The 20,232-nt window shown below is 38.5% G+C and overlaps 1 protein-coding gene across 5 annotated transcripts in view; it reads left to right on the forward strand.

Moving 5' to 3' along the window:
* DNAI4 (dynein axonemal intermediate chain 4) overlaps positions 1–20,232 on the forward strand; it is a 172,707-nt gene that overhangs the window by 86,635 nt on the left and 65,840 nt on the right. For 4 of the 5 annotated variants that reach the window (XM_058303377.2, XM_058303376.2, XM_058303380.2 and 1 more), the window contains 2 exons: positions 5,955–6,110; positions 19,857–20,051. In XM_058303377.2, the coding sequence (XP_058159360.1) occupies positions 5,955–6,110; positions 19,857–20,051 (351 nt within the window). The remainder of the gene's footprint in view (positions 1–5,954; positions 6,111–19,856; positions 20,052–20,232) is intronic. The other variant, XM_058303379.2, reaches the window with a different exon arrangement.

Here is a 20,232-nt window from a genome sequence, read left to right on the forward strand (position 1 = left end):
CAGCTTTACTTGTGGGATTTTTCAGCCAGCTGAGACTCCTTTCCTTCACCACTCATCTGACTAGTACCTTGGCTTCCCTTGGTGTCCTGAGCCCCATAGCAGCCCTCCATACAGTCTCTAACTGTCCTCTAGCTATTTTTTTTCTGGGAGAGAAGTGATCCTTCTGCCTCTCTAATCCTTTATCTTCCTGGTGTATTACTTTTAAGACCTGAGTACAAAATGCTCGGGTGAATGTGCCCAGATTCTTCTCTATATCTTGCATTTCTTTACCATTCTTAATTTAGTTCCTGATCTCCTTTCCCTGAGGGCTGCTCAGAGAAGCTCAGGAAACTCTTTTCACCACACAGATATGTTTCATTTTTGCCTACTCCTGAGAGCTGCAGAAAGGTCATGGTAAGAGCTGCCCATTTACCCTGGCCATATTTTCACTGGACAGTCAAGTGCCTAGCTTGCTTGGTGCCCCCAATGGGTTAAGCTTTGTATTTTCCAGGATTTGCTCATGGTCTTTTCTTATCTTATGAGTTCCCTTAAGTGGCCCCTATAAATGCTCAGGGAAGCTGAAGTCAATGTATGACCCAGGGACAGTTCTGATTATCATCTCCTAGGACTCCTTATCTAATAGTGACAATCTTTTTCTCTTCTGCATCTATGTAGGTATTTGCTATTCCAGTTTTCAACAGTAGACGATATATTATATAGGTATACATATAGGAGGTTTGTATATGGGACTTTCCAAGATAGAGACTCAGGAAAGAATTTCCATGCAAGTTGTTTATTTTGGACATGAACCTAAGAAACTTTTGTCAGATATTGAGCAAGTGAGACAGGAAAGGGTAATACCCACAGGCAGGTGGGTAATAAAGGGTATGTTATCAAGCACATTACCTTTGTTCATCTGGAGTACACTTCTACTATAGAACACTGGGAGCTAGACTTATCCCTTCTGAGGGTCCAAATTTCTAAGTCATTTTTTGAGGGCTGAGAGGTATCTTAGTTCCCTGTCATTTCTTACCTGATTTTCGACCATCAAAGTGGCTCTGGAGGCCAAAGATGGCCCCAGGCAAAGAAACGCAGGTGCTGGCAGCTGGAAATTCACAAGTAAGAGTTAAGGCAGAGGGGATATGGGCAGTGAGAAGTAAGGCAGAAGAGATATATGCAGGACACTAAAAGCTTCTGTAGCAGATGTTACAGACCAACTAAATATTAGGGATTTATGAATCAGTAAAAATGTATACCTACTTCCTCCCTGGGTTTGGACAAAATTAAAGATAGATGCAGGTGTCATATGAGGCTAGTTGAAAAATATAGCCTTAAATATGCATCTAAGTGGTCTTGCTAGTTGTTCCCTTCAGAGATCTTACCAAACAGTTCCTGGCACAACTACATTAGTCCTTCCCTGAAAGGGTGAAACTGATCAGAATGCATTCTTTCTGCAGGTCAGCATATCTAACAAAAGAATTCAGAAGTGACTGAGCTGCAATTCCTTTTCCTAAATTCTATCATAATAGTCACATCTCTTTCCCTGGAAATGAGTGAATACTACCCCAGGAAAACATGTTCATAAATCCAAACCATTTTTGTGCTTGTGAATCCATTGTAAGTAGGACCTTTTAGTGAGGTTATTTCAGGTACGGTGTAGCTCAGGTCAGTCAAGACAGGTCTTATTCCTACTACTGGAGTCCTTTATAAGAGAAGAGAGATGTGCGAATGAAATTCAGTTTAGAAAGCCACAGGAAGCAAGAAACTGAAACAGAACCTAGCAGAGAAGGAAGAGATCATTAGTTGCTGACATGTACCTTGCCATGTGACAGAGGAACCAAGGATCATTGGCAGCCACCCCAGAATGTCACAGTCTTTGGTGAGAAAGCATCACCTTGATAATATATTGATTTGAACTTTCTTTTACACTCAAAATCACAAGCTAATAATTTCTTGTTTAAGCCAAGCTATTGCATTGGTATTTGCTTGAGCAGCCCAGGAAACTAAAGCAGAGAAACAGATTGAAGCTAGAATTGTTAATTTAGTTGAAGTTCCCTCTGTAAAAAAGTTCCCTCTGTAAAAAGTGGGTACAAGTTTCCCATCTGTGTGTTTGTGTATGTATATGTTATATAGTCTTAATTTACCTGAATGCCATGGAAAGTACCACACAATGAATGGGTTGGCTTAAACGACAGGAATTTATTGGCTTCAGAGGCTAGAAGGCTTTCTTCCTTCCTCCCAGAGTTAGTAACATTCTGGCTGGATGGCAAATCTTAGATTCCTTCGCTTTTCTGTCACATGTCATCATCTCCTTTCTTTTCTAGATTCCGTTCACTTCCAGTTTCCAGCTCCTCCCCTTGGCTTTCTCCTTTTATGTTTGAATGTATTCTTTTTATAAAGAATTCCAGTAATCCGGCCCAATCTCATTCATTTGGGCCACACATTAGCTAAAATAACGTGTGATATTATTTACAGTGGATTCATAGCCACAGGAATGCAGATATAGACCAAGAGTATGTATAAATTGGGGTATATAATTCAATCCTATATATATTAATTACATATATAGTTTAGCTGCTGGCTAAGTTGAAAATACATGTAAATCCTATGATTTTGTAGGTTTAATAAAGCAAACTTATTTTCTATGTAATAACTTCAATGAAAAGTTTTTATAAAAGTATGTATGATATGAGCTAATTTTTATTCAAAATTATACATATGTGTGTGTTCATGTATAAATACATGTATATGTGAATTCAGAAATACATACACTGAAATGTTAGCAGTTAGTGCTTCTTGGTGCTGGAAATCCAAGTGGTACTTATCTGCCTTATAGCTTTCTGTATTATCTTTTTATTTTATTATTATTTTTTTAATCCATTCCCCCTTGTGGCTTTTTGCATGCTGTCTGCTCTCTGTGTCCATTCGCTGTGCATTCTTCTGTGTCTGTATTTATTTATTTTATTTCCCCTCCACCTTTTTTGCTTGCTTGCTGTCTGTTCTTTGTCCATTCATTGTTCTCTTTTCTGTGTTTTTCTTGTCTCCCTTTTATTGTTGTGTCACCTTGCTGAGTTGGCTCTCCAAGGTGCTTGTGGGCTGGGCAGCACTCTGCAGCATCTGTGGGCTGGGCAGTGCTCCACAGTGCTTGCAGGCCGGGCAGCACTCTGCAGCATGCGGGCGAGCCTGCCTTCACAAGGAGGCCCTAGAATACGAACCCAGGGCCTCCCGTATGGTAGATGGGAGTCCAACTGATTGAGCCACAGCCACTTCCCTATCTTTTTATTTTTTACAGTGATCATGTCTTTTTATCAGCTATAAAATAAAATCATTTTCCTACATGTTATGTTGCCAACAGGTACTCTTTTATGTTCTGAATTAAACTAGTAGATACACTCTAAAGCAATCTAAAAACTTTTAGACATTTCTGCCTCATTAATGCTGGAAAAACAGGTATAGTTGGTAATACTTTTTTTAGCAAATTTTTATTATCTTTTCAAAAGATATAGAGATCATACAAAATGTTACATTAAAAAATATAAGAGATTCCCATATACCCCACTTCCCCCACTCCCCACTCCTCCCACATCAACTTCTTTCATCAGTGTGGCACATGGGGTTGGTATATGCTCAGGAGACTTGAATATCTGGAATGTCCATGTGCCAGCTTGGCTCTGAGCCTCAGAGAGTTGCAATACCTATTCTCCAGTTCGTTGGACTTAACCCAGGTCAACTAACGGAGATGAGGATGGTCAACCACTCTACCAGGGAACTGAGAGAGTCTACAACTGCAAGCAGGAGACTCGCATCCATAAGCCATGTGGGATCTAAGCCCTCTCTTGATATAGAGATGGAGTGGACATTGCCATCCCAGGATCTGCAGGTTGGAGGAATAAAATATGGATTAGAGTGGACTTACTGGTATTCTACCATAGAACTATTGTGACTCTAGCAATGAAAGAAATTGTATTATTGATGTGGAGACAGTGGCCACGGGGGTTGCTGAGGACAGGGAGAGGGAAGAAGAGAAGTGATATGGGGGCATTTTCAGGTTGGAGTTGTCCTGAATGATACTTATTTTTCATACTAAAGGAAACTTTCTTTCATAGTAAATAACTGTAAACTTGGAAATTAGCAAGCATTCATTGTTATCCATCTTGCACATGGTATCATGGTAGGTGTTTTGGGTCTTAGGTTCTTTAAACTTTTTTATTCAAATGCAAAAATTTAACAATGGTCTCAAAGTAAAATTAGCAGTGTTATTTGTTGTCTTCAAATAAGGAAAAACTTTAAATCATCCCCATTTCTTTCATTGATAATTTATAACAATTATTTTATCAGTAATCATCTAACAATACATTCCTATATGCTAAACTTACCAGACTATCAGTTAAAGGACAGAAAAAGAAATCTAGGTAATTCAAAGATCATTTCTTTCTAAGATCTTTTACTTCATGACCATGGAAATTATACCACTTTCAATTTAACAAAATATACTAGGTATTTATTCTGTGCATACTTTGTTTTGATGCTATTAGGATAAGATCATGAAGATAACTATATTATTATGAAAAGTGATTTAACATTTTTACCCTCTGAAAACATCTTTAGACCAATACTCCTTCATATTACATTTGAAAAAATAATAGTTCTAAGAATGAAGTGGCTGAATGTATTAGATTCATATTCTTTTTAAGTCACTTTCCTTTAGCTGAAAGTTTAATTTAGCATGTAGGAACATACTATTATATGATCACTGATAAATTTGCTATATCAGCATTTTAAATTAGCAGTGAAAGGGATTTGGGTTTTTTTTTTTTATTTGAAGATAAATAACATTGCCAACTTTAATGTGGGGACCATGATTATATTTGGTCATTTGAATAACTTTAATTAACTTAAGACACAATATTTCTCAAGCTATGTGCCTTGAGTTTTAAAAGAGAAAATAAACATACAGCTCTACAAATTTCTTGAGAAGAGAGTCTATCATTTTCCTAATACAAGTTTTTCACATGATAGTTATATAGGGTATTGTAAAACAGAATCAGATGATTACAAATAAAAACATCTGTTGAATTTAACATGGTTATCCTGGTTCATATCACCAGCCATATAATTGATGAACTGCTGGAATTATGCTGCATCACTGTTTGTTTGTTTGTTTTAAGAAAATTTTTTTCTTTATTTTCTTTTAAATGTTACATTAAAAAAATATGAGTTCTCCATATAATACCCACCCCACCCACGCCACCCCTCCCACATCAACAAACTCTTCCATCATTGTGGCACATCCACTGCACCCGGTGAATACGTTCTGAAGAACCGCTGCAGCACATAGACAGTGGTCCACATTGTAGTCTACACTCTACCCCAGTCCACCCAGTGGGGCATGGCAGTACACACAACGTACAGCATCCATCCCTGCAGCACCACCTAGGACAACTCCAAATTCTGAAAATGCCCCCACACCATATCTCTTCTTCCCTCTCCTGACCATCAGCAGCCACCGTGGCCACTCTCTCCACATCACTACTACAATTTCTTCCCTTACTAATCACAATATTTCCCTAGCAGAACACCAGTAAGTCCACTCTAATCCATACTCTATTCCTCCATCTTGTGGACCTGGGATGGCTATGTCCAGTCCCCCTCTACATCAAGAGGGGGTTTAGATTCCACATGGATGATGGATGCTGCATCATTATGCAGAGCAGAGGGAAGTGATTTTAAGGAAGGATGGTGAGGATAATGTTGGAGGTATCACTAGGGCACTAAAGTATTTGTGATAGTGTGATGACTAAAGATCTCTTAAGGTGTCCCATGATTTATTTCTTTATCCTCTTCCTGATATTTTTGTAAAACCATAGTATGTTTTTCCTAGAGAGTAGAAAATAGTATAGGTTTTGCTATGACTAGTAATGTATAAGCTAAAATATTGGAATTTGGCTTAAAATAATTTTTATTTATCTATTTAGGTATAATGTCCACTTCCTGGGATTTGTATGATTCTTATAATGCTTTGGAGCTTTCTTCTTCACCAGTAAAACAATCTATAGTTGAATCAAGTAATAAAGCAAGTATACCCTATAAAGAACAAGATCAAAGATTGCCAGGGAGCACTACAGAAAAAAGTAAGATTTCATTTACTTCAAGATTTTTTGAATGGTTATTTTCACATGATATTTTCAATACATTCCATTTCAGCAATTCCAATGTTTTGATTTTTTTAAGGTTCATTTATTTATTTCTTCCCCCCTCCCTCCACTGTCTGCTCTCTGTGTCCATTCGCTGTGTGTTCTTCTGTGTCTGCTTGGATTCTCATTAGGCAACTCTGGGAACGATCCTAGGTCCTTCCAGAGTGGGAGAGAGATGATCATTCTCTTGTGACACCTCAGCTCCCTATTCTGCTGTCTCTTATTGTCTCTCCTCTGTGTCTCTTTTTGTTGTGTTATCTTGTTGCATCAGCTCTCTGTGTTGGCCGGCACTCCTTTGCAGGTGGTACCCTATGTGGGCCAGCTCACCACATGGGCCAGCTTGCCTTCACCAGGAGGCCCTGGCTATTGAACCCTGGACCTCCTATATGGTAGATGGGAGCCCAATTGCTTGAGCCGCATCCACTTCCTGCAATGTTTTCTTTATGATGGAACATTAAAAATACAACTTTCACTCAGAAATAGAACTGTTATTCTTTCACATGGTCTTGGACTCAGACTGAAAAATTGATTTTTTTTCTCAAATACTTGTTGAGAGTTTCAAAGACTGTCTTTCTCTAGTACTTTTTTTACTTGCTCTTAAACTCTCTTTTGTACATGTGGGTTCATCATTTTCTCTCTCTTTTTCCTTCTGTCAATCAGATAATTCATAAAAAAGAAATGTATACTACCTCTATGACCACTTGAAATGGAGATATATTACTACAGTGGTTCTTTTTTTTTAAAGATTTATTTTATTTATTTCTCTCCCCTTCCCCATCCCTCCCCCCGCCCCCCCCCCCCCCCACACTCTGTTGTCTGCTCTGTGTCCATTTGCTCTGTGTTCTTCTGTGTTTGCTTGCATTCTTATCAGGCAGCACCTGGAATCTGTGTCTCTTTTTGTTGCATCATCTTGCTGTGTCAGCTCTCCACGTGTACAGTGCCATTCCTGGGTGGACTGTCTTTTTTTCATGTGGGGTGGCTCTCCTTGCCGGGTGCACTCCTTGTGCATGGGGCACCCCTATGTGGGGGACACCCCTGTGTGGCATGGCACTCCTTGTGCACAGCAGCACTACATGTGGGCCAGCTCACCACATGGGCCAGGAGGCCCTGGGTATTGAACCCTGGACCTTCCATATCATAGTCAGACACTCTATCAGTTGCGCCACATCCACTTCCCTACAGTGGTTCTTTTTTTTCCTTAAAGATTTATTTATTATTATTTTTTTTTCTCTCCCCTTCCCGCCCCTCCTCCCCATGATTGTCTGCTCTCTGTGTTCATTCACTGTACGTTCTGTCTGCTTGCATTCTTGTCAGTGGCACCTGGAATCTGTGTCTCTTTTTGTTGCATCATCTTGCTACATCAGCTCCCTGTGTGTGCAGTGCCACTCCTGGGCAGGCTGTGCTTTCTTCACACAGGGCGGCTCTGCTTGCGGGGGCGCACTCCTTGCATGTGGGACTCCCCTACACAGGGAACACCCCTGTGTGGCATAGCATCCTTGTGCACATCAGCATTGCGCATAGGCCAGCTCACTACACCAGTCAGGAGGCCCTGGGTTTGAACCCTGGACCTACCATGTGGTAGGTGGACGTTCTATCAGTTGAGCCAAATCCACTTCCCTACAGTGCTTCTTAATTGGGGGAAATTTTGCCTACCGAAGAGATATTTGACAGCATACAAAGACATCTTTAGTTGTTATGACTAGGGGAGGAGTCCTGTGGTAGAATCTATGGATGCTGCTAAAAATCCTTTAATACACTGGATACGCCATAACAAAGAATTATCCAGCCCAAAATGTCAGTACTACCATGGTTAAGAAGTCTTGCATTACAGTTTTAACTTTTTTTTTAAAGAAAAATTTATTTTATTTATTCCTCTCCCCTTCTCCCCACCGTTGTCTGCTCTCTGTATCCATTTGCTGTGTGTTCTTCTGTGTCCACTTGCATTATCTTGCAGCACTGGGAATCTGTGTCTCTTTTTTGTTGCATCATCTTGCTGTATCAGCTCTCCATGTGTGCGGTGCCACTCCTGGGCGGGCTGCACTTTTTTCACGTGGGGCAGCTCTCCTTTGCAGGGCACACTCCTCGCATTTAGGGGACCCCTATGCGGGGACACCCTTGTGTCACACAGCACTCCTTGCATGTGGCAGCAGCACTGCACGTGGGCCAGCTCACCATATGGGTCAGGAAGCCCTGGGGATCGAACCCTGGACCCTCAATGTGGTAGACGGATGCTCTATCAGTTGAGCCACATACGCTTCTCAGCTTTAACTTTTAGTATTCTAAGTTTTTAGATAAAATGTTATATCTAAAACCAACCCAAAGCTGTAACTTTCCAAATATACTTGACAAGATGAATTCCAGCTATAAGAAGTTTATTAAATTCCATTTATGAAGACTTTGTGGTTCTTTTTGGAGTTTGGGGTATATCGCACATATTGAATGTGCATATTCATGTCTTTAATTAAATTTGGGAAGTTTTGTGCCATTATTTCTTTGAATATTCCTTCTGCCCCTTCCTCTCTTCTTCTCCTTCTGGGATTCCCATATTGTGTATATTGGTTTGTTTGATGATGTTCCACAGGTCTCTTAAACTCTGTTTGTTCCTTTTGCTTTCTGCTCCTCACCTGAATTATTTCAATTGTCTTGCCTTTGAGATTATCGATTCTTTCCTCTGCCAGCTTCATTTGCTGTTGAAACCCTCCTGTATTTTTCATTTATTATTGTGTTGCTCAAGTAGAGGATTTCTGTTTGGTTCTTATTCAGAATCTCAAAGAGATTGACATATTATTCATTCATTGTATTCTTCATATTTTTTTATTCTTTTTCTGTATTCTCCTTTATCTCCTTGGGCATATTTGAGATCTTATTTTTTTTAAAAGCCTTTGTCTGGTATGCCTAAACAAAGACTCCTTGTTGATTGTTCCTTTGGACTGTCCATGATTTCCTGTTTCTTTGTTTATCTTGTAATCTTTTATTGCACACTATGCATTTTAATATTTTAAAGTGTTAACTCTGGGATTTAGTCCCTGAGTTGTCTGTTCCTTAAGTTTGTATCCAGTTAGTGATATGATAGCATTTTCCTTGAGTGCCAGGAGCTAATAAAAACAAACAAACCTAAGCAGAAAACACCTTTCAGAGTGTTTGCAAATTGGCTCTGCAGAATTTAGCCCTCCTATCCAAAAGATCCCCCAAGGAACATGTGAAATGCATAATCCTCTCCATATTATCCAGGCTTGCCCATATTCTGCTTCTTGTACTAGTCTTGTTTTAGGCTTAGGAATTCCCCTGTTTATAGGAATTCAAATGCCCCCTCTACTTCCTATGAAATAGACTTTCTTCCCTTCCTGGGTGCTCTATTGTATGACTTAGTGCATGTAATTCTTTGCCCCAGGCCATTTTAGCATAATTGTTTCTTATATTGCTTTAACTGTCTGTAAGGTGCTTTTGCCAGCAGGGCAAATTCTTGGAGGATGAGCCCAAGGAAAGCTCCCTGGTTCAGTCTTTCAGTCTGCCACCAGATAAATTGGCACTGAGATACAGAAACTGCTGTATTTACAGAGGGATCACTTTGTCCCTTCTGGAACAGGGCCAGGGACCCACTATTGGAGTGCATGCTTGCACCATACTACACTAGGGAGAAGCTGGGGTAGGGGCTATAAGGGTGCAAGGAGCATCCCCTACCTTAATTTTTTTTTCTTTTTTAAAAATTATTTTTGCTCTTGTTTGTTTTGTTTTTTAGTCTACCTTTGCTGAAACTGCATTTTCTGAATTTGGGCTCTCACCCAGGTGCTACAACCCTTTAACTGTTTTCTGGAGTTTGAGAAAAATGACTGCCAGTGTTTGCTACTTGTTCAAAGATTCTGGGGAGGTGGGGGGATGACAGCACCCTGGAGTATCTGGCACTTTTATCCTAATCAACCCTTTTAAAGACTTTTAAACATTTCCACTAAAGCTTAAATGATTCTTTGATGGCTGTTCATCAGGGATATTTTTCCTTGAAATTTATGACATCAAATATTCTGTCCAATTGTCCAATGGCAAGTTTTTAGTTTAGACAATAGATTTAGAGTATAGATTGGTGGCAGTTTGATTTTCAGGCTGAGTTAATGGATGATGAAAATATTTATCTTTAGTGAAATTTATAGAAGATGGACAATTTTAGTCTTCTCATTTTATCTATGTTAAATAAGCCTTTGGAGAGATCATCTTGAAAAAGGCAGATTTTAAAGGTAGCTGTCTCAGAACAAAATTCTCCTCTCTACTTGAACTAAAGTAGTTAATTTTTTAAACTATTGCTAAAAGTAAATTTATTAAACGTGAATTTTCATGATATACTCAACAAAGCATTGTATAGTGTCTTCATTTTCTTAAAAAAATTTACTTGACACCTGTATGTCAGAATTTTTTGCTTATTTGTTTATTTTTCTTTGAGAAGGATATTGCTAGGGTCTTCATTGGTGAATATTTTCTCTTTATCATTGCCGCTAAAATAGGCTGACTTTATTTTAATAGAAATTTCTTGAAACGAATTCCTTAACACATATGTTCCAATTTATAGACACATATAAACATGTGAGTTTTAGAAATGTTCTTTCATTAGGTAATTATTTAGGACTTGCTATCTCACAATGTGCCAAGTAATATCAGCTCTTTGATGAGAAAGACAGAAACCCTGCCCTCATGAAGTTATTCTAGCATACCAATTAAATTACAATTTGAAATTAGCTCGTGTGAATTTATACCTATATAACTAGCTTTTCCCCCATTGCAATAACCATCCTTATTGTTATTACTTTTTAAAGGTCTATTTTATTTATTTATTTATCCATCCCCTTGTAGCTTGTTCCATTCTTTGCTGTCTCTTCTCTCTCTTTTTTTTTTTTTCTGTATCTGCTTGTCTCTCTTTGCTATGTCATCTTGCACCAGCTCTCTGTGGCACACAGGTAATCAGCACTCCGCAGTGCACGGGCCAGCTTGCCTTCATAAGGACTCCCTGGAATGTGAACCTAGAGCCTCCCATATGGTAGATGGGAACCCAACTAGTTGAGCCACAGCTGCTCTGCTTCCCCATCCTCATTTTTTAAAAAACCAGCTATAAAATGTGTTTTTCTGGTCTTTCTGAGTTTTCCTTCTTTAGAAAAACATAAAGGCATATACTCACAGACAGATGTTTTCCAGACAAATATTTTTCTTATCTTGGATCTTTGAAGAGGAAACTAATCCTATTGATTTACTAAATAAGTGATTACTTCATTGAAAGTTTCAATGAAATTAATTTTAATGTATTAACTCATTAAAGTGTTTAATCTTGAGATATTGTGTAGTTTAATGAGATTTTTAAGTTAAATTTTTATTTTGAGATCATTATAGATTCACATGCACTTAAAAAAAATAATATAGAGAGGGAAGCAGATGTGGCTCAACTGATAGGTGGACACTCTATCAGTTGAACCACAACTGGTTTGATACCCAGAAGCTCCTGGCCCATGTGGTGAGCTGGCCCACTTGCAGTGCTGCTGTGTGCAAGGAGTGCTGTGCCATGCAGGGGTGTCCCCCATGTAGGGGTGCCCCATGTGCAAGGAGTGCGCCCCGCAAAGAGAGCCGCCAGCAGTGCACACATGGAGAGCTGACACAGCAAGATGACACAACAAAAGAGAGAGAGATTCCCGGTGCTACCTGACTTGCTGCCTGCAGGCGGACACAGAACACACAGTGAATGGACACAGAGAGTAGACACTGGGGGGGAGGGGAAAGAAATAAAAATAAATCAATAAATTTTGTTTTAAAAAGAAAGAATACAGAGACCCAATGTTCCCTTTACACAGTTTCCTCCAGTGTTAACATCATGCAAAAATTTCTTCCATTTTTTTCTAAATTGTATTCCATAGTATGGATATACCACAATTTGTTTAACCATTTACCCATTGAAGGATGTATGGGTTGATTTCATTTTGGGGCTATCAAGAATAAAGTTGTTATAAACATTCATATTCAGATTTTGTGTGTGAACATAAGTTCTTATTTCTCTGAGATAAATGCCCAGGAGGGCAATTGCAGGGTTGGATGATAGTTGCATGCTCACTTGTTTAAGAAATGGCCAAACTGTTTTCCAGCATAGTTGTAATATTTTATATTCCTACCACAATGTATGAGTGATCCAGTTTTCTGCATCCTTATCAGCATTTGGTGGCCACTATTTTTAATTTTAGCCATGTTGATAAGTGTGTAGTATGATACCTGATTGTGGCTTTTATTTTCATATCCCCAAGACTAATAATATTGAACACCTTTTCACATGCTCATTTCCCCTCTGTATATATTCTTCACTGAAATGTCTTATGTCTCTTGTCCATGTCCTAATTGGATATTTTTTTACTGTTGAGGTTTATGAGTTCTTTATATATTCTAGATAATTGTCCTTTGTTGGATATATGGTTTGCAGTTTCCCAGTCTGTAGCTTATCTTTTCATCCTCTTATTAGGGTCTTTCACAGAAAAAATTTTTCATTCAGGTGCATGTATTTTATATTTCCCTTGGACATCCTCTTTCACCCTTAGATTATGTAAAAGTGTATTGTTAGATTCCAAGTGTTTGGAGATTTTTCTGTTATCTTTTCATCATTGATTTCTTGTTTGATTTCATTGTAGTTGAAGGACACATTATGATTTCTCTTTTAAATTTATGTATTTTTTTTAATGGCTCAGTACATGGTCAGTCATGGTATATGTTTCATTGGCTCTTAAAAGGAATGTGTAGTATGTTGTCATTGGGTGGAGTATTCTACAAATGTCCATTGGGTCTTTTTGGTTAATGATAGTGTTGAGTTCTTCTGTATTCTTGCCGATTTTCTCTTTAGTTGTTCTATCAGTTTTTGTGAAAGTTGTTAAAGTTTACACCTCTAATTATAGACTTTTTCTATAATTTCTATCAGTTTTTGCTTTACATACATTGCAGGCTCTTTTTGTATTGTTTTGTTTGCTGCATAAACATTTAGGATTGCTATGTCACTTTGGTGAAATAACCCTTTTATCATTACATAGTGTCATTTTATATTTGGTAATTTTCTTTGCTCTGAAGTCTAATTTATCTGATATCAATGCCACTTTAATTTTCTATAGATGGTTTGCATAATATATCTTTTTCCATACTTTCACTTTCAGTCTTATTGTATATTCAAATGTCTCATGTTTTTAATCCAATTACTGGCATTCTCTGACTTTTAATTAGTATATTAGAATCACTTATATTTAATGTAATTATTGATATGATGGGGTTTTAGTTCTACATTTAAAATTTTCTGTTTATTTTTTCTGGTATTTTTGTTGTTCCTCTTTTTATCTTTTTCCTGCCTTCCTGTGGGTTACTGGAACACTTTTAAAAATTCCATTCTAATGTTTTTGAGTTATATCTTTGTATAGATTTTTTAGTGGTTTCTCTAGGTATGATGTTACATATACATAATTTATCACAGTCTACTGATGTCAGCATTTTACCAGTTTAAATGAAGTGTAGAAACCTTACCTCTCTTTCTGTTTCTTTACCTTCCCATGTTTATAAAATGCTTTCCTCAAATATTTACTATAAACACATTTAGAACTATATCAGTGTTATAATTTTTGCTTCAATTGACAAATAAAATTTTTTAAAAACTCAAGAGCAGAAGGAAAGTGCATTGTATATACCAATATTTTTACTCTTTCCATTATTATTTTTGTTCTTCCTGGAGTCCCAAAATTCCTTCTTTTATCATTTTCTTTCTGTTTAGAGAACTTCCCTTAGCCATTTTTTAGGGTAGGTCTGATGGTGACAAATTCTTTTTGTATAACTTCATCTGAAAGTGTATTAATGTCTCCTTCATTCCTCAAAGATATTTTCACCATGTATAGAATTCTGTGTTGACAGTTGTTTCCTTTGGACATTTGAAATATGTTTTGGCACTTTTCTTTGTCCTCCCTGGTTTCTGATAAGAAACTCTCTGCCATTCAAATTATTTTCTCCCCGTCGATAAGGTTTTATTCCTGTCTTTCTGCTTTCTAGAAGTTTGAGTTTGACATGCTTTGGTGTGGATCTATGTTGGTTTACCCTCTTTGGGTTTCACTCAGTTTCTTGTATCTGTATATTTATAGCCTCTGCCAAATTTTAGAAGTTTTCATATATTTCTTTTTTTTTTTTTTTTTAAGATTTATGTTTTATTTTTTTCTCCCCCCCACCCCCCAAAGTCTGCTCCCTGTGTCCATTCACTGTGTGTTCTGTGTCTGCTTGAATTCTTGTCAGCAGCACCAGGAATCTGTATCTTTTTCTGTTGTGTCATCTTGCTGCATCAGTTCTCCATGTGTGCAGTGCCACTCCTGGGCAGGCTGCCCTTTCTTTGTGCGGGGGCGGCTCTCCTTACACATGGGGCTCCCCTACATGAAGGACACCCCTACATGGCATGGCACTCCTTGCACGCATCAGCACTTTGCATGGGCCAGATCATCATGCAGGTCAGGAGGCCCTGCATTTGAACCTTGGACCTCCTATATGGTAGGCAGATGCTCCATCCATTAAGCCACATCTGCTTCCCTCTTTAATTATGTTTTGAGTCCCACCATCTTTATCCTTTCCTTCTGGGACTCTGATGACATGGAATGTTACTTCTTTTTTTATATATAGTACCACAGTCCCTGAGGCTCTGTTAATTTTTTCAGTTTATTTTCTCTCAGTTTTCAAATGGTATACTTTCTGTTGTTCTATCTTCAAGTTAACTGGTTCTTACCTCAGTCTCCTTATTCTGCTGTTAAGACCAATGATAGAATTTTAAAATTTTTTTAAATTATAGTTTTCAGTTTTAAAATTTCCATTTGAGTCTTATGTTTCTTTGCTAGGAATTGCTACTTCTTTCGTGATATTTTCTACTTTTTCATTTGTTTCAAGTGTGTTTGTAATTATTTGTTGAAGCATTTTTATGATAACTGCTTTAAACTCTTTGTCAGATAATTCTAACATTTCTGTCATCTCTGTGCTGTGGCCTGTTTATGTCTTTTTTTCACTGAAGCTGAGTTTTTCCTGGTTCTTGGTATGATGAGTGATTTCCTATTGTAACTTGGAAATTTTGGATAATACATTATGAGGACCTGGATATTATTTAAACCTTCCACTTTATCTGGCTTTGTGTGTGTGTGTGTGTGACACTGCTCGGCAGGGGAAGACATAGGGAGTACTGCATCATTCCTGCCAAGTTAGAAGTCCATGTTCCCCACTTGTCCTCTGTTAATACCTGAGGGAGGGGTTCCTCATTACTACTGGATAGGGTGAGACCTATGGCTCTCCAGTAGGCCTCTACTGATACCTCACTGGTTGGGAGGCATAGGAGTGCCTTATCACTGCTTTGTACATGGTGTCCACTGATTGCATAGATGGGGATTGGCCTCATTACCATGAGGCCATGATGAAAGTCCTGACTCTCCACTGGTCCTACTCTGTTACCACTCCAGGAGGGATGTTGTAGCAGTTTGATATGGTTATGAATTCTAAAAATATATACTGGATTATGTTTGTAATCTGGTCTGTACCTGGGCATGATTGAGTTATGATTGGGGCTTTGATTGGGCCATTTCATTAGGGCATTGATAAAAGGCATTGCAAAGTACAGAGTTGAGGCTTTTAATTTTGGAGTTTTGATCTTGGAGTTTGATGCTGAAGTCTTAAGGTGGAGCCCCAGGAAGTAAGGTCACAAAGGAAGGAGATGTCCAGCCCCAAGAAGAGAGGATCTCTGAGCCCAGGAAGAAACAAGCCCTGGGAAGAAAGGAACCTTGAACCCAGAGAGAAGTAAGACCCTGGAAGGGAGAAACCCAGAAAGCCTGAACCACTGCAGCCTTCGGCAACCATCTTACTCCAATACATGAAAATAGACTTTGGTGAGGGAAGTAACTTGTACTTTATGGCCTGGTAATAGAGATGTGTTGGGACACCTTGTTACTGTTAGGTGGAAGTGGAAATCCAGGCTCCCTAAATGATTTTCACTGACACTGCCAGGACAGAAAAGGATGTCATTACCCAGTAGGAATGAAACTCAGCCTTCTCTGGCTCCTAATATTAGAAGGGAGGGCAAGGGATGCCTTGTTTTAACCTAACCAGGGTGGAAGTGTAAGCTCCCCACTCAGCCTTCACTGGTGTGGATATTGGTGTGGCCACTATTTGTTTGTTTGTTTGGTATTTGGCTGAAGTAGAGTGGTTATTTTCCAAAGGTTTTTTTGTCTTGCTAGGGCCACTTTTCTGTTCCTTTGGCTAGAGAAAGCAGGTTTTTTTTTTTTTTTTTTTTTTTTTTTTTTTAATTTTTTTATTTTTTATTGACTTTGTAATAATATTACATTAAAAATATATATGTGAGGTCCCATTCAACCCCACCCCCCCACCCCCCCTCTCCCCACCCCCAACAACACTCGTTCCCATCATCATGACACATCCATTGGATTTGGTAAGTACATCTTTGGGCACCTCTGCACCTCATATACATTGGTTCACATCATGGCCCATACTCTCCTCTATTCCATCATGTAGGCCCTGTGAGGATTTACAATGTCCGGTGATTACCTCTGAAGCACCATCCAGGGCAGCTCCATGTCCCGAAGACTCCTCCACCAGAGAAAGCAGGTTTTGTTGGAGCTTTTTTTCTTTTTGTTGGCATCCATTGGAGTTCCAGGTTGTTAGCTTCCTCAGCTCCATGTCTGGGATATGTGATGGGAAAAGAAAATCAAAGAAGTTACCACCATGTCGTTTCTTGTATTGTGATGTCCCTAACTGCTCTGCCTCCTTCTATGAATCTTTTGGAGTCTTCTTATGTTTGTGTTATATAAAATATCCAGAGTTTTTAGTTATAGTTAGCAGAAAGAATAAAGAAAAGTGTATCTACTCCACTTCATGGAAGTGGAAATCCCCTTCATTCAATTAAAAAAGATTTTTTTCCAACTTTATTATTCTTCAAAATTGTCATCAATTTTTTAAATTAAAGTTAATAGATCATAAGAATGTTACATTAAAAAGCATAAAAAAACAAAAAAAACATAAGAGGTTCCCATATAACCCACTCCCCACCTCCCACCACATTATTTTCATAAATTGTATTTTTTTGAAGAAATATGCATGACAAAAAAAAGTTACATTAAAAAAATAATAGGTTCCTGTATACCCCCCGCCCCCTCACCCCACTCCTCCCACACTAACAACCTCCCTCATCATTGTAGCACACTCATTGCATCAGTGAACACATTTTGGGGTACTGCTGCACTACACAGATAATAGTTTATCCTGTAGTTCACACTCTCCCCCAATACATTCAATGGGTTATGGCAGGATGTATAAAGTTCTACATCTGATCCTGCAATATCATTTAGGACAACTCAAAATCCCAAAAATGCCCCACATCATATCTCTTCTACCCTCTCCCTATCCTTAGCAACTACTACTACTGTGGCCACTTTCTCCACCTCAATGCTAAAATTTCTTTTATTACTAGTCACAATAGTTTTATAGTAGAATATCAGTAAGTCCACTCTAGTCCATATTTTATTTCTCCATTCTGTGGACCCTGGGATGGTAATGTCCTCTCCACCTCTAGATCAAGAGGGGGCTTAGATTCCACATGGATAATGGATGCAATTCCTCTATTTTCGGATTCATTATTGAAGAAGTTTTGGACCACAGAGAGGTTCAACTATGGCAGGGGAGGAACTCTGGTGTGAGTGTTATTGATGGGGGGTACATGGGTAGGAGGGAGTTCTCCAGGGCATGTATATAGGGAACATAAATGTTAGGATATATGTTGGGTATTTTTATAGTAGTTACAGTTACAAACATCAACTGAGGGAGTGCTGAGTTTCCACTGAGGGGAGCTCTGTCACATTCTCCAATGGAACAACAATAATCCCCCAAGTGCAACGGCAAAGATCAACAAGGAAGGATAGTTGAATAATGAGCCCTTGATACTGATGACTATGCTTAGGAGCCTAGTTGAAATATGAACTAGGCCTAGAGCTGTAGGGTACCTAAGAGTTACCTCCTGAAAACCTCCATGTTGCTCAAATGTGACCACTCTCTAAGCCAAACTCAGTATGTGAATGCATTACCTTCCCCCCAACATGGGACATGACTCCTGGGGATGAGCCTCCCTGGCACCGAGGGATTGCTACCAATCACTAACTGGAGAAGCAACTAAAAAGAGACCTCAAATAAAGGGGTCAACTCAGACCAGCAGAATATCTTAGCCTACATATTGGATCAAGTATTAAAAACTGCTCTTTGACCTTGAATAAAAGGGGGAAATGGCAAAGACAAATGAGTTTATATGGCTAAGAGTCATCCAAAAAGAGTCAGGAGGTCATCAGAGGGGTCATGCTTATGCACACCTCAGCAGGACCCCAGAAAAAGCCAAAGTAGATACAGCCCTAGGTACTGGTTCTTCTGAAGGCTACAGAGATCCACAGGGTATAGTCATGGCAGATGGATTTGGAGCTCTGCGCCATGTCAGAGGGCCCTACATTGGAATTTGTGTCCCTGAGTGTGATGGAGCTGTACTCAGATGTGACTTTTCTACACATGCCTCTTCTGTCACTTTTATTGAACCTATGGTTGGTGCTAGGGATGGTACATACTCAGGAGACTTGAATCTTTGGACTGCCCATGTGCCAGCTGGGCCCTGAGCCTCAGCAGAGTGGCAACTCCTACTCTTTTGTTCATTGGTCTTACCCAGGTCAACTAATAGGGAGGTGACGATGGTCAACTACCACACCAGGGAATCAAGAGTGCCACAATCCTTCATTCAGTTTTGAGAATAGGAGTTTAGTAAGCAATTTGGTAGGCAGCATAATGCCCTACCATCACTACCATCAAAATTGTCCATATTAGAAGGCCCAGAACTTATGAATATGTTATCTTACATGGCAAAGAGACTCTGAAAATATGATTATGTTAGCAATATTGAGGTGAGATTGTCTTGGATTATCTGGGTGGGTCCAATTAAAGCACATGGGTCCTTAAAAGTTGAGAACCTTTCCCAGCCATAGTCAGAAAGAAATGTAATGACAGAAGAAGTGTCAGGGAGATGTGATATTATTGGCTTTGAAGATGGAAGAAGTCATGTGGGTGACCTCTAGGACCTGGAAAAGACAAGGAAATGAATTTTCCTCCAAATCCCCAGAAAGGAATGCACTCCTGCCAACTTATTGATTTTAGTCTCTTGAAACCTGTGTCATATTTCTAACTTACAGAACTTTAAAATGACAAATTTTTGTTGTTTTAAGCCACTAAGTTTATGGTAATTTGTTACAGTAGTAATAGAAAACTAATGTAGTAATATACTATAAATGAATCATGAAATCAGACCTTTATCTGAAGACTGATAGTATTCTTACTTCAAATAAAAACATAAAGGTACAAATGAGTTCATGTGGTTATCATTGCTTATCTTGTGGGAAACAGAACACTTTTGGATTTTTAAGAATTCCAAAATGAGACAGTATATGTTTAAGCATCTCGTATGTACTTCATGCACAAAAGATATTCAATAAATGTCTATTGAAGTTGTAGAATACTGGAAGAAAACAAATAGAAATGGGGAAAATGCCACTTTTTAAAGCTTTAGAAAGCATCATTCATCTAATATTATTTGAATTATTTTATCATTGTGCATTATTTTATATTTTACAGATAGTGAAGCTAGTTCTCTAATGGATATAGAAAATGTAATTATGGCTAAAATTCATGAAGCTGGAGAAGACCACTCAGATGCAATATTGAAGTCTGACAAGTTTCATCAAGACTTATTTTTTATGGAACGGGTTTTAATGGAAAATATATTTCAGCCAAAACTTGCAGCTTATCGTCAGCTTCCTGTTTTAAAAGGTATTTTAAAATTAATCACATTCAGACAAATCTAAATAATTTAAAAAGTAAATGGCATAGTTACATATTTTTAAATGTAACTTCCATATAGTTTATAATTTATCTGTGGGTAGATTTATATAGCTTTTAGCACTATGTGAGTAGCAGTAGGCCCTAGATTAAGAGCCAGCATAGAAGGAAA

Source organism: Dasypus novemcinctus, chromosome 9 (assembly GCF_030445035.2).
Source record: "Dasypus novemcinctus isolate mDasNov1 chromosome 9, mDasNov1.1.hap2, whole genome shotgun sequence".
Taxonomy (NCBI): domain Eukaryota; kingdom Metazoa; phylum Chordata; class Mammalia; order Cingulata; family Dasypodidae; genus Dasypus; species Dasypus novemcinctus.